At 38.6% G+C, this 13,700-nt stretch overlaps 1 protein-coding gene across 9 annotated transcripts in view; it reads right to left on the reverse strand.

The window, feature by feature from the left end:
* Positions 1–13,700, reverse strand: part of C33H2orf76 (chromosome 33 C2orf76 homolog) — an 89,146-nt gene that overhangs the window by 12,073 nt on the left and 63,373 nt on the right. For all 9 annotated transcript variants that reach the window (XM_061135590.1, XM_061135588.1, XM_061135586.1 and 6 more), the window contains 2 exons: positions 11,433–11,483; positions 3,054–3,091 (listed from right to left, as the gene is read on the reverse strand). In XM_061135590.1, the coding sequence (XP_060991573.1) occupies positions 3,054–3,091; positions 11,433–11,483 (89 nt within the window). The remainder of the gene's footprint in view (positions 1–3,053; positions 3,092–11,432; positions 11,484–13,700) is intronic.

Consider the following 13,700-nt stretch of genomic DNA (forward strand, 5'->3'; position numbering starts at 1 on the left):
TCTTTGCATGTTTTTCTTTTCTGTTAAATTAAGATGGAATTTCATATAAAGATAGCACATAGTTCTTAAGAGAAGTTCAGCTCAATGAGTCTCGACAACCAAATAACCTCTCTGCAATTTTAAAGCTTCCTTCTTAAAGGTCTTGCATATTTCTTACAAAGTTTACTGCAGGGTGTGACTTCTTCCTCTCATAAACTTTTAACAAGGATAGCTATCCGGTTTCCAAACTCACAAAATGTAAGACAGAAATTGGGGTTTTTCTTTCAAATCTTTTTGATAGGAATTATTATGACTTTATAAGAAGCCTACTGATTATACTCCATACTACACACATAGACACACAAGTACATTTTCTTGCTGAAATAAACCATACTATAGTAATTACTTGCATTGGACTACTGATTCATTCAACAAACACTGAGCTCATCACCCAAACAGGAGGCTTGGTGGGAAGGTGTCCAATCACTTTTTTATTGTGGTGATGGCACCAGATTTCTGTGGACATCTGATAATTTCAATTAAGAAAGTCTAAACCTAGAAATTTGGGGAAATGGGGAACATGCCTTTTGTGAACAAGTTCATTAAGATATAGGAGTTAGTTGGAAGTTTCTCCAACTAACTTTCTTTGGCTAAGGAAGAAGACTAAGATTACAGCAGGGTTGGAAAACTGACAGGCTGGGCCAGTGATGTCTATAGGCCTTGTAAATGGGAAGTAGAATGCACATGCAAAAATGAGAAAAATGGTTGGCAGTTGGAAAAGGCACAAATGAGGAACATGTGGGTAAAAGTTTTAAATCGTATCTGTAAAAATATATTGACTCCTTCCTTACAAAAGTTAAAGAGGAAATCTAAAGAACTATCTCTTAACTGGGTTTCCCTGGTGGCTCAGGGGTAAAGAACCCACCTGCCAATGCAGGAAACATGGGTTTCATTCCTGGGTCGGGAAGATCCCCTGGAGAAGGAAATGGCAACCCACTCCAGGATTCTTGCCTGAGAAATCCCATGGACAGAGGAGCCTGGTGGGGCTACAGTCCATGGGGTCAAAAGAGTTGGACACAACTTAGTAACTAAATAACAACAATCTCAACTAGAATCTCTATGATTTAGATGTAAGTTTATAAAGCCAGATTCCAGAAACATCCTCAGTGACTCAATTTGTTTGGCGAATCTTTAAGTAAATACATTGCTCAACTGAAAAATGGGCTCTAATTTCACAACTCTAATGTGCCAAGATGGAACATATGTTTTAAATATAAGAAACAATTCTAAGATATTTCCAACTATAGCAGGGAAACTTCCTGATTTTTTAAAATGTCATAATACTGATTAATTTGAATATTATGAACTAGGTCTTCATTAGGATACAGGAATATTCTACTTATTATTCCCTTTAGAAACAAGCATATGGGCAAGCTATGATATAAATGCAACACTAAATGGAGGATGACAACATTTTTAAAGAGCCTATTGTTTCATTTTAACTTTATTTTCTTTCTACAATAAGATCAAGATTCCCATTCTCCATATTTTAGGGACAAGCCTAAAAACAGTCCTGGCTTGGACAAGAGAAAACGGATGGAGTCTGTGGCCAGGTACAATTCTAGCATCCATACAAAGTAAAGATTCCACACCATAGTCCCAGACATACACAAGCACTAAATTTCAAAGCATTTGACAACTGGATGCTGTCAAATTTGTATACATAGTCCTTGGCATAGAAAAATAAAGTTACTAGAAAGAACCAGCTTGATTTTAGCCCAGGGAAACTGATTTCAGATTTCTGACCTCCAGAACTTTAAGACAGTAAATGTGTGTTGTTTTAAGCCACAGGGAAAAAAAATTTTTGAGTTACTAACCCACAGTCAACAGACATACCCTCATGCCATCCTCTTTATGACCTCTTGTCATACGTTTATTTGAAAGCTGACTGAGTTTATCGGGGGCATCATCTATGACTAGCAAAGAGAATGCAATTAAATGAATCCATAAATAAATACTTCCTTCAAAAATTGTTACGGAAACACTTCTTTGAATGAGGCATTGTGCTAGGTATTGGAGATATGAGGAATAAAATACAGTCCCTTGTCCTTGAGTAGTTTCTATAATAGAGGAGATTATTATTTCAGTGAGAAGTCTATACGAGGTCACTGAGATTCAAGAAAAAAGATCACTCTCATCTATCTACATGAGATGCAAACATAAAAACATTGTTCTAAAAAAGTATGAAGACGGAAATGTAAACATACTATAAACACATAACTAAGCAGTCCTCTTTGGGGCGGGCCATGTCCTCTGTGAAACTAGTAGGTCTGTTTCCAAGAGCCACAGTACGGGGCCTTCTCTTAACATACAGAGAGAGTCAAATGAGAGAAAACACATTATTTTCATAATGCTCTCTTCTGGTATAGAAATAAGAAAATCAAAGAAATTGGACTAGATATAATATTTGATTTCCTTTATTTATAAGCTGAATTTATTTCAACAAGTTTTATGCTTGTTAAACATTTGCTTGATATACTGGGTTGACCAAAAAGTTCGTTTTTCTGTACCCGAAGAAACTTTTTGGTCAACTCAATATATTAACAACATTTTTTTTTAAATTAACACTTTTTAAAAAAAAGAATCTATTACCAACAGGAATACGATTTTAGAGGGTTTTTTTTTTTTTCTTTTAATAGATAAAAGGCTATTTAAAGGGTAAATTCAAAATGAAAAATGCTATTATAATGAAAAATATCTTAGAAGTACACGTGTTACCAGCCCAGGTTGGATGCAAGAGACAAGTGCTCAGGGCTGGTGCACTGGGAAGACCCAGAGGGATGGGATGGAGAGGGAGGCAGGAGTGGGGATCGGGATGGGGAACACATGTAAATCCATGGCTGATTCATGTCAATGTATGGCAAAAACCATTACAATACTGTAAAGTAATTAGCCTCCAACTAATAAAAATAAATGGAAAAAAAAAAGAAGTACACATGTTCATTCATTTATTCACTAAGTCAACCAAAATTGATTACCTGCTATGTGCCAGATACTGTACATATGAAACATACCTTTGATTTATGTGCTTGATGAACAATCTTCAGTTTATCTGAAAGAAAAAAAACAGTCTTTTTACTAAAATTATTCTAAAGCTTCATTTCAAACTTATCGAAGTGAGATTAAAAGGCTTCCCTGGTGGCGATAGTGGTAAAGGATCTACCAATGAAGGAGACACAAGAGATGAGGGTTCGATCCCCGAGTCGGGAAGATCCCCTGGAGAAGGAAGTGACACCCTCTCCAGTATCCTCGCCTGGAAAATCCCACGGACAGAGGGGCCTGGTGGGCTGCAACCCATGGGGTCACAAAGTCAGACACAAGTGAGTGCACACATACACAAAGTGAGATGAGGTCTGTGGTGAGATGGGGAGGGTGGCAGCTAGGAAAGTGAGAAATCTGGGTCCCTGCCTTATGATCAGGTTCACTTAAAAATCTAACATGCAGTAAAAGAAATATTACATTTGCATATCATTAAAATTAAATATCACTGTATAAAATATTTTAAAGCCCTGGCCGATGAGGAGCCAAAGAGGAGAGTGAAAAAGTTGGTTTAAAGCTCAACATTCAGAAAACTAGATCATGGCATCCAGTCCCATTACTTCATGGCTAATAGATGGGCAAACAGTGGAAACAGTGGCTGACTTTACTTTTGGGGCTCCCAAATCACTGCAGATGGTGATTGCAGCCATGGAATTAAAAGACGCTTACTCCTTGGAAGGAAAGTTATGACCAACCTAGATAGCGTATTAAAAAGCAGAGACATTACTTTGTCAACAAAGGTCCGTCTAACCAAGGCTATGGTTTTTCCACTGGTCATGTATGGATATGAGAGTTGGACTATAAAGAAAGCTGAGTGCCGAAGAATTGATGCTTTTGAACTGTGGTATTGGAGAAGACTCTTTAGAGTCCCTTGGACAGCAAGGAGATCCAACCAGTCCACCCTAAAGGAGATAAGTCCTGGGTGTTTATTGGAAGGACTGATGTTGAAGCTGAAACTCCAATACTTTGGCCACCTGATGTGAAGAGCAGACTCATTTGAAAAGACCCTGATGCTGGGAAAGATTGAGGGCAGGAGGAGAAGAGGACGACAGAGGATGAGATGGTTGGATGGCATCACCAACTCTACGGACATGGGTTTGGGTGGACTCCAGGAGCTGGTGATGGACAGGGAGGCCTGGCGTGCTGTGGTTCATGGGGTCGCAGAGAGTCAGACACGACTGAGCGACTGAACTTTGACAAATACAACTGTGTTTGTACCATAACCTGCAGTCAACTCAGCCCTTAGAAGACAGCTGAATGACATAACTCTATCTTGTTTGTTAGAGTCCCTAAATGCTAAGATTAGCAAATAAGGTTTTTTAAAAAGTATGTCTTTGTTAATGTCTACTACTACTATTTTTCTACTTATCTCTCAGAAGAGATTCAGTGACAGGAGGTCAAATGATCATAGCAACAAGTTGCTACCACTCTCAGAATATAACACCATCAAGGATGCACTGGTAATCTGATCAAGGCTGCTAATACCCAAAGACTTCCAATATCTGTCTCCTGGTTTTCAAATACTACACAGGCTCACACCACCTAATCTGCTTTATTCAATCTCTCCTTCACTCCTTAATCTGTTTATCTTGAAGTCAGGCTATACTGTGTTTCATAGCATTCAACAGGTTTAAATTCAGAAAGTTTCTAATTCTCCACTCAGTTTTACCTAGCCATTTAATTAATTTACTATAGTTACACATATTATTATATGTGAATAAACTCTTAACCTTAAGCTAAAATTCATTTCTATCAATCATGCTATTTGAGTCAACAAGGAATTTCAGTGAAATGAAAGACTCTGTTAAAGAAAAAAAAACCTTGATTTAACTATGTTCTAATAATAAAGAAAAATTAGGGTACCTATTTAGTTAAGAACAGGCACTCTGAAATGCTCATTATTTTAAATAGTAAACTTTCAATTGCCTATTACAATTTTCATTATAAGGTCAGCCTTATAAAAATCAATCTAACCTAAGCAAAATATACACATGTAGGATATAAAATAGGTCATAATGGCTAAAAATAAGCTTACAATGTACACAAGAAAATAAACAGATATGACTTTTGAATTATCTATTATACTGAGTTACCTATTCTTTTTCTCACTATAAATATATATTGTTTGTTACTAGAGACAAGTTAGAGAAGCCAATAGTAGTTTGTTTTTTTTTTAAACAAAAGGACCTTGATTAAAGTCCATTACAATCGACCTGCAAAATTGCAGACTGACCTCTCCAAGTGTCATCATGTTCTATATATTTTGCTAATAATTCTTTAAGTTAGAAATATCTTTACTCTGATATGCTCTGCAACCCCACAATAAAGAGGCAATTTTTATTTTTAGCAGAAAAAGAAATGCTTTGAACATAAATTTTCACCAGATTTTTCTCTCCAACAGAAATTGGTAAGAATTGGGAAGAAAATAAATGCCCCTTTTTTGTTAAATCATCTTTTCCACTTGTTTTTACTTCTTAAAAAAAAACACAACAATTTTAATTATTAACAGAAACAACTTCTGCTGGTACTATTTCCTTAGTACAGATTTCTTGAGGAAAACAACCTCATAAAGACAAAAACAAGATTTACATTTTCAGAGTATTTAATGTGTTCACATTGTTTACTGTAATCTCACACAGCCTTAGAAACAAGCAGAACTAGCAGCCTCACATTGCACAACAACAAACATTCACTGCGCACATACGGTGTGTGCTTTAGGAACACACTGTCGGGCCAGGGTAAATCAGTAATAGATGCAGATGCCAACTGAATGGGAGGCAGGGCTCTGAGAAATCTCTGACTTCACAGCCTGGCAGAGAGACTGGACCTCTGCCCAAGGGCACAGAGATGGCAACCAACAAAAATGAAATCTGACTCTGTGCCCCTTCCATTCCCAACACCCAGTGTGTTCAGGCCCACAGAGAGTGTAGCAACACTGCAGGACAAGGACAGGTGAGCAAGGAGCACTTCAGCGTTTCTTGTCAAAAACGAAGTGGCAGACTGTTAAAGGGCCAAACACAGACACTTGAATTCTACCAAAACCATGGTGCTTCTCTAATTTCTTCACAGGCAAATGTGTTCGTTTTTCCTGCCAACTCATCTGAGTAGGATAGAAACAATAGGACAAGTGGATGTTAATAAGGTGGACTAATAAGAAAGATACATTATCTACCACCATGGTAAAAGAAAAAGGAACAAGGAAAAAGTACAAAATCAACTGCAAAACAAGGTTTAAATGGCAATAAAAACATATCTGGCAATAATTACCTTAATTATCAATTATTTAAATGCTCCAATCAAAAGACTTAAGAGTGACAGACTGGATAGTAAAACAACAGCTTACAATATGTTGCCTACAAGAGACCCACTTTACAGTGAAGGACACACATACATTGAAAGTGAGGGGACAGCAAAGATTCATGTATAGAGCTATAAAAGACCACAACTGCCAGAGCACTCCTGAGGAAAAAAAAACAAAATAGGAGGCAAACCCTCCCAGAATTCGGGAAGGAGTCAATTGATACTCTAATAGTAACAATACTACAAAGCTACAGTGATCAAAACAGCGTGGTATTGGGGCAGAAACAGACAGATAGATCAATGGAGCGTAACAGAGAGCCCAGAAATAAAACCACACACACAGTCAATTAATCTCTGACAAAGTGGCAACAGCATAAAAGGGGAAAAAGTCTCTTTAGCAAGTGATTCTGCCACATGTAAATCAGTAAAGTCACAACACATCCATACAACATGCACAAAAATAAACTCAAAATGGCTTAAAGACGTAAACCTGAGACAAGACACCATGATACTCCTACACGAGAACACAGACAAGACATTTTCTGACACAAATCACACCAATATTTTCTGAGGTCAGTCTCCCAAGTTCAGTTCAGTCGCGTAGTCATGTCTGACTCTTGGCGACCCCACAGACTGCAGCACGCCAGGCTTCCCTGTCCATCACCAACTTCCAGAGCTTGCTCAAACTCATATCCATCAGTCGGTGATGCCATCCAACCATCCCATCCTCTGTCGTCCCCTTCTCCTCCTACCCTCAATCTTTCCCAGCATCAGGGTCTTCTCAAATGAGTCAGTCCTTCACAGCAGGCAGCCAAAGTACTGGGAGCTTCAGCTTCAGTCCTTCCAATGAATATTCAGGACTGATTTCCTTTAGGATTGACTGGTTTGATCTCCTTGTAGTCCAAGGGACTCTCAAGAGCCTTCTCCAACACCACAGTTCAAAAGTATCAATTCTTCAGCACTCAGCTTTCTTTATAGTCCAGCTCTCACATCCATACTTGACTACTGGAAAAACCATAGCTTTGACTAGACAGATCTTTGTCAGCAGAGTAATATCTCTGCTTTTTAATATGCTGTCTAGGTGGTCATAGGTTTCTGTCTAGGTTGGTCTAGGTTGGTCTCCCAAGGCAAGAGGCAATAGAAAAATAAACAAATGGGACCTAATCAAACTTACAAGCTTTTGCACAGCCAAGGAAACCATAAACAAAACAAAAGACAACTTACATAAAGGGACAAAATACTTGCAAGTGATGCAACCAACAAGGGCTTAGTTTCCAAAATATACAAGCAGCTCATACAACAATGACAACAAACCCAATCAAAAAACGAGCAGAAGATCTAAACAGGTATTTCTCCAGAGAAGACAAAGAGATGACCAATAAGCACGTGAAAAGATGCTCAACATTGCTAATTATTAGAGAAATGCAAATCAAAACTACAGTGAGGTACCACCTCACACCAGTCACAATGGCTATCATTAAAAAGTCTACAAATAACAAATGCTGGAGAGGGTGTGGGGAAAAGGGAACCCTCCTACACTGTTGTGGAAATGTAAATTGGTGTAGTTACTATAGAGAACACTATGGAATTTCCTTAAAGAACTAAAACTAGAGTTACCATATGACCCAACATCCCCACTCCTGTGTATACATGTGGACAAACTATAATTCAAAGTGGTACATGCACTCCTACGGTCACAGCAGCGCTGTTCACAACAGCCAAGACATGGAAGCCACCTAAATGTCTTTCAACAGAGGAAGGGATAAATAGGCGTGGTACATATACACAACGGAACAGTACTCAGTCATAACAGAGGAGGAAACGATGCCACTTCTAGCAACATGGATGCAACCAGAGATTATCATACTAAGTGAAGTCAGAAAGACAAATGCCATATGATAGCACTTTAATGTAGAATCTAAATATGACAGAAATGAGTTTACAAAGCAGAAATAGACTCAAAACCACAGAGAACAGATCTGTGGCTGCCAAGAGCAGCGGGGAGGGACAGACTGGGAGTTTTGGGGTTTATTCTTGTTCAGTCACTCAGTCGTGTCCAACTCTTTGTGAGCCCATGGACTGCAGCACGCCAGGCTTCCCTGTCCTTCACCATCTCCTGGAGCTTGCTCAAACTCATACCCATTGAGTCGGTTATGCCATCCAAACATCTTATCCTCTGTCATCCCTTTCTCCTCCTGCCTTCAATCTTTCCCAGAATCAGGGTCTTTTCTAATGAGTCAGCTCTTCGCCTCAAGTGGCCAAAATACTGGAGCTTCAACTTCAGCATCAGTCCTTCCAATGAATATTTAGGGTTGATTTCCTTTAGGATTGACTGGTTTGATCTCCTTGAAGCCCAAGGGATTCTCAAGAGCCTTCTCCAACACTACAGTTCAAAAGCATCGATTCTTCAGCACTCAGCCTTCTTTATGGTCCAACTCTCACATCCCTACATGACCACTGGAAAAACCACAGCTTTGACTAGACAGACCTTTGTCGGCAAAGTAATGTCTCTGCTTTTTAATAGGCTGTCTAGGTTTGTCATAGCTTTTCTTTGAAGAAGCAAGCATCTTTTAATTTCATGGCTGCAGCTACCATCTGCAGTGATTTTGGGGCCCAAGAAAACAAAGTCTCTCAGTGTTTCCATTGTTTCCCCAACTATCTGCCATGAAGTGATGGGATCAGATGCCATGATCTTCATTTTTTGAATGTTTAGTTTTAAGCTAGATTTTCCCCTCTCCTCTTTCACCATCATCAAGAGGCTCTTGACGTTCTCTTCACTTTCTGCCATAAGGGTGGTGTCATCTGCGTATCTGAGGTTATTGACATTTCTCCCTGCAATCTTGGGTTTTGTAGATGCAAAAATTACATATAGAATGGATGGACAACAAGGTCCTATTGTATAGCACAGGAAATTATATTCAATGTCCTGGAATAAATCATAATGAAAAAGAATACACACACACACATACATACATACATATATATGAGTCACTTTGTTGTATAACGGAAATTATAAATTAAGTATAATTCAATTAAAAAAATAAATAAAACAAAAAAAAAGATTTTTAAAGATATCTTGTGCAAACAAAAAGGATAAGAAAGCAGGGGTGGCAAAATACTCATGTCAGACAAAACAGACTTTTTAACAAAGGCCATAAAGAAAGAAAGACACTATAAAATGATAAAAGAATCAATACAAGAAGATACTCCACCCACTAACAAACTAATATATGTACCCAACATCATACTTAAATACACAAATACCAACAAAGGGAAAAATTGAAGGAATACATTATTTACCATCATGATGATTAGCAGCCAGATATTTTGATAATTTCATTATCTTAAACTTATCTTTCAAAATAATTTCCATGGAACACAAGTTTGAATACACATCCACAGCATGCAAAAAGGGAACCCACATGTAACTATGCTAATTTGAAGTGGCATCTGTAGGCAGATTCAAGTTTAAGGTTGTAACTCAAGGCTTGACACTTTGAAAGCCGTGAAAGACAGAACTGAAAAGTTTCATATTTACTTAATCATGCTTTTTATTCCTTTCTCTTATTCAATATTTAGTATGTAAATTCTTTAAGTCCAATAAATCAAAGTACTTTTGACTCAGTGCCTTTAACTTCTGCTTGACTACCCCTTGTGACCTCACAATTAGTCTCTGGATATTAAAATGCATACACACGGTGAAGACTGTGATTTCAAAGTATTTTATGTCAAAAGTTGCTCTACCAAATGGCAGCAGAATTAAAAAACACTCCAGAAATGATCTAGGGTAATTAAAAATTTATGCTTTAAAATGTCTGCACCAATTAACAGAAATATTTATTAGGTGCATCGTAATTCTCAAGTGAAGTCTCAAATCCAAAGTTTGGTGAGTGTCACTATCCTGAAGGTTAATAACTGTACCATCTTTATAATGAATAATGAAACCTAGCTTCTTGACTTATTACTACATTTTAAAATCAGTGATTGCAACATATAAAATTACTATGTAACATGCTCAAGTTGTTGCTGTTGTTGTTTATTCGCTAAGTAGAATCCCACTCTTTTTCAACCCTACGGACTATTGCCCACCAGGCTCCTCCGTCCATGGGATTTCCCAGGCAAGAATACTAGTGTAGGTTGCCATTTCCTTCTCCGGGGGATCTTCCTGACCCAAGGACTGAACCTGCCTCTCCTGCGTTGGCTGGAGAAGGCAATGGCAGCCCACTCCAGTACTCTTGCCTGGAAAATCCCATGGACGGAGGAGCCTGGTGGGCTGCAGTCCATGGGGTCGCTAAGAGTTGGACACGACTGAGCGACTTCACTTTCACTTTCACGCATTGGAGAAGGAAATGGCAACCCACTCCAGCTTCTTGCCTGGAGAATCCCAGGGACGGGGGAGCCTGGTGGGCTGCCGTCTACGGGGTCGCACAGAGTCGGACACAGCTGAAGCGACTTAGCAGCAGCAGCGGCAGCTCCTACATTGGCAGGTAAATTCTTTACCACGGGGGCACCAGGGAAGCCAACATACTCAAGTTATTGACATCTAAAATGTTAAATCTCTTCTTTTAGTTCCGAGTCTTTAATCATTTCTCCTTTATCTGATTACCTGACAAAGAAATTCACTTCAAACAGTTTTCCAAACATGCTATTCCTCATAAATACACACACACACACACATACATACATATATATGAGTCACTTTGTTGTATAACAGAAATTATAAATTAAGTATAATTCAATTAAAAAAATAAATAAAACAAAAAAATAGATTTTTAAAGATATCTTGTACAAACAAAAAGGATAAGAAAGCAGGGGTGGCAAAATACTCATGTCAGACAAAACAGACTTTTTAACAAAGGCCATAAAGAAAGAACTTGATGACACAAGTAGTATATACTTTAATGATATACTAGAATTCCTATATTTTTAAATAACTTCCATATTGGTTTTTATATACAGATTGCAAACTCATTTTTGAAAACCAAATTTAAATTCATTTCAAAATAAAACTAATGTGAAATTTATGTTTTAAAAGAATAAGAAAATTTGGTTACCATATTTATAATTTCTGAATGGTGGTGGAAGGCTGGGCCTCAAAGGGATATCTGTAAGATAAAAAGTATTTTTATTATAAAATATTCAAATAGTCATAGTATTAAGAGAATTGGCATTTTATTATACAATAGCATCTACATACACTTGAAATATATAGTACATATGTGTGAAACATTATTATATAGTCGATGTTCATTTAGCATATGAATCTGAGAATCTCTTGGGGTCAGTAGTAGAAACCAATGATCTAGAACAATCTTATCACTCTTACCAAAATTCATGTAACCTATAATGTAACTACTCTAACTCAGCAAAGAAAACAGTAAAATTTTTTTAAAAGTGTTTTCAAACACTAGTATTAGTTTTAATTAATAATTAATTAAACTACTACCCTTACAGAGGGAAATTAAGTAACATATATCTAAATTACATATGCATTGACCTAACAATTCCACTTGGAGAATTCACCATAGAAATATACTTTGCACACTCGTGTGTGTGTGTGTGTGTGTGTGTGTGTGTGTGTGTATGAAATGACTTAAACAAAGGTACTAACTGTAGCTCTGTTTGCAATAGCAAATGCCTGGGAAGATCCAAGTGTCTCTCAATGAGGGGACTTCCTAAATAAACTATAATATGTCCAAACAATTAAACATATTTTTCAACAACCAGTAAAACAACCAAAAAAGAAGGAGAAGCTCTTTACTAATATGATAAGATCTTCAAGATATGTCAAGAGTAAAGGAAGCAGATCTTCCTGGGGGTCCAAGTGGGTAAGAATCTGCCTGCCAGTGCAGAGAACGTGGGTCCCATCCCTGGTCCAGAAGATCCCACATGCCACAGAGCAAGCAAGCCTGTGCACCACAACTACTGAACCCACGCTCTAGAGCCTGGTGCTCCTTAACAAGAGAAGCCACCACAGTGGAAGTCTGTGCCCAGCAACCAGAGAGCAGCCCCCAAAGACCTGATACAGCCAAAAATTAAACAAATTAAAAAAAAAAAAAATTTTTTTTAAGAGCAAAGGAGGCCTAAGGCAGAGCATTATTTTTAGTACACTACCTTTTGAAAAAAAGAGAGGAAAAATAAGAATATATATTTGCTCTTGTTTACACTTCCATGGGAGAGAGCATGATGCACTGGTCAGATAAAGAACAGAAGTGGGAAGGAGACTTTTCACTGTATTCCTTTTTACATATTCATCTTAAAAACCACAGGAATGTATTACCAAAGAAAACTTTTTTAAAACCTACACATATGAATTAGGAAAAGTGCTTAACTACATTTAACCTTTTAAAGGTCAATGAAAGTGAAAAAGTGTTAGTTGCCAAGTTTTGTCCGACTCCTTTGCAATCCCATGGACTGTAGCCTACCAAGCTGCTCTGTCCATGGAATTCTCCAGCTAAGAATACTGGAGTCGGTAGCCATTCCCTTCTCCAGGGTATCTTCCTGACCCAGGGATTAAACCCACATCTCTTGCATTGCAGGCAGATTCTCTACCACTGAGTCACCAGGAAAGCCCAAATTTTAAAGCCCAAATAAATACCAAAATTAAAATATGATTTATTCATTTATGTTATAAGCATTTAAAGTACCCACTACCAAGTATTCCAGGGACAGGGCAAATAAGAAGTTGCTGAGACAAGTCCCCACTCTTGAGAGGGCACCCTCCCTGTGAATCCTTTAACAAAGGTGTGTTCACAGTTAGGGCTTTGATCTCACCTGCCACACGCCAGAATCACCCAGCCCCACACCCGTAGATCAGACTCACGGCCGGCCAGTCCCAAGCATATTTAGACTCAAAATGAAAACCTGCTGAGATGATTCTCAGACAAACACAAGCACAGGAGGCCGACCAGACTACAGGACTGAGTGAGGCTGGGCAATCAGGAGAGGGCCGTGAGGCACGAGCAAGCGTCCCACTAAAGGAGGGGCGGTCCCTTCACTCTAGTTGGTCACCTAAAGATTTAAATGGGAACACTAAGTCTGGGGTGGGGCGGGGGGGGGGGGGGGGGGGGGTTGGGTGGATTGTATTGACTTTTAAAATACTGTAGGCAGGGACTTCCCTGGTGATCCAGTGGTTAAGAATTCGCCTTCCAATGCAGGGGACACAGGTTCGGTTCCTGATTGGGGAACTAAGATCCCCACATTGGTGGTGGTTGAGTCCCTCAGTCATATCCTACTCTTGCAACCCCATGGACTGTATCCCGCCAGGCTCCTCTCTCCATGGGATTTCCCCGGCAAGACATGCCACAGGGCAACAAGCCCAT

The sequence above is a fragment of the Dama dama genome, chromosome 33 (assembly GCF_033118175.1).
Source record: "Dama dama isolate Ldn47 chromosome 33, ASM3311817v1, whole genome shotgun sequence".
NCBI lineage: Eukaryota > Metazoa > Chordata > Mammalia > Artiodactyla > Cervidae > Dama > Dama dama.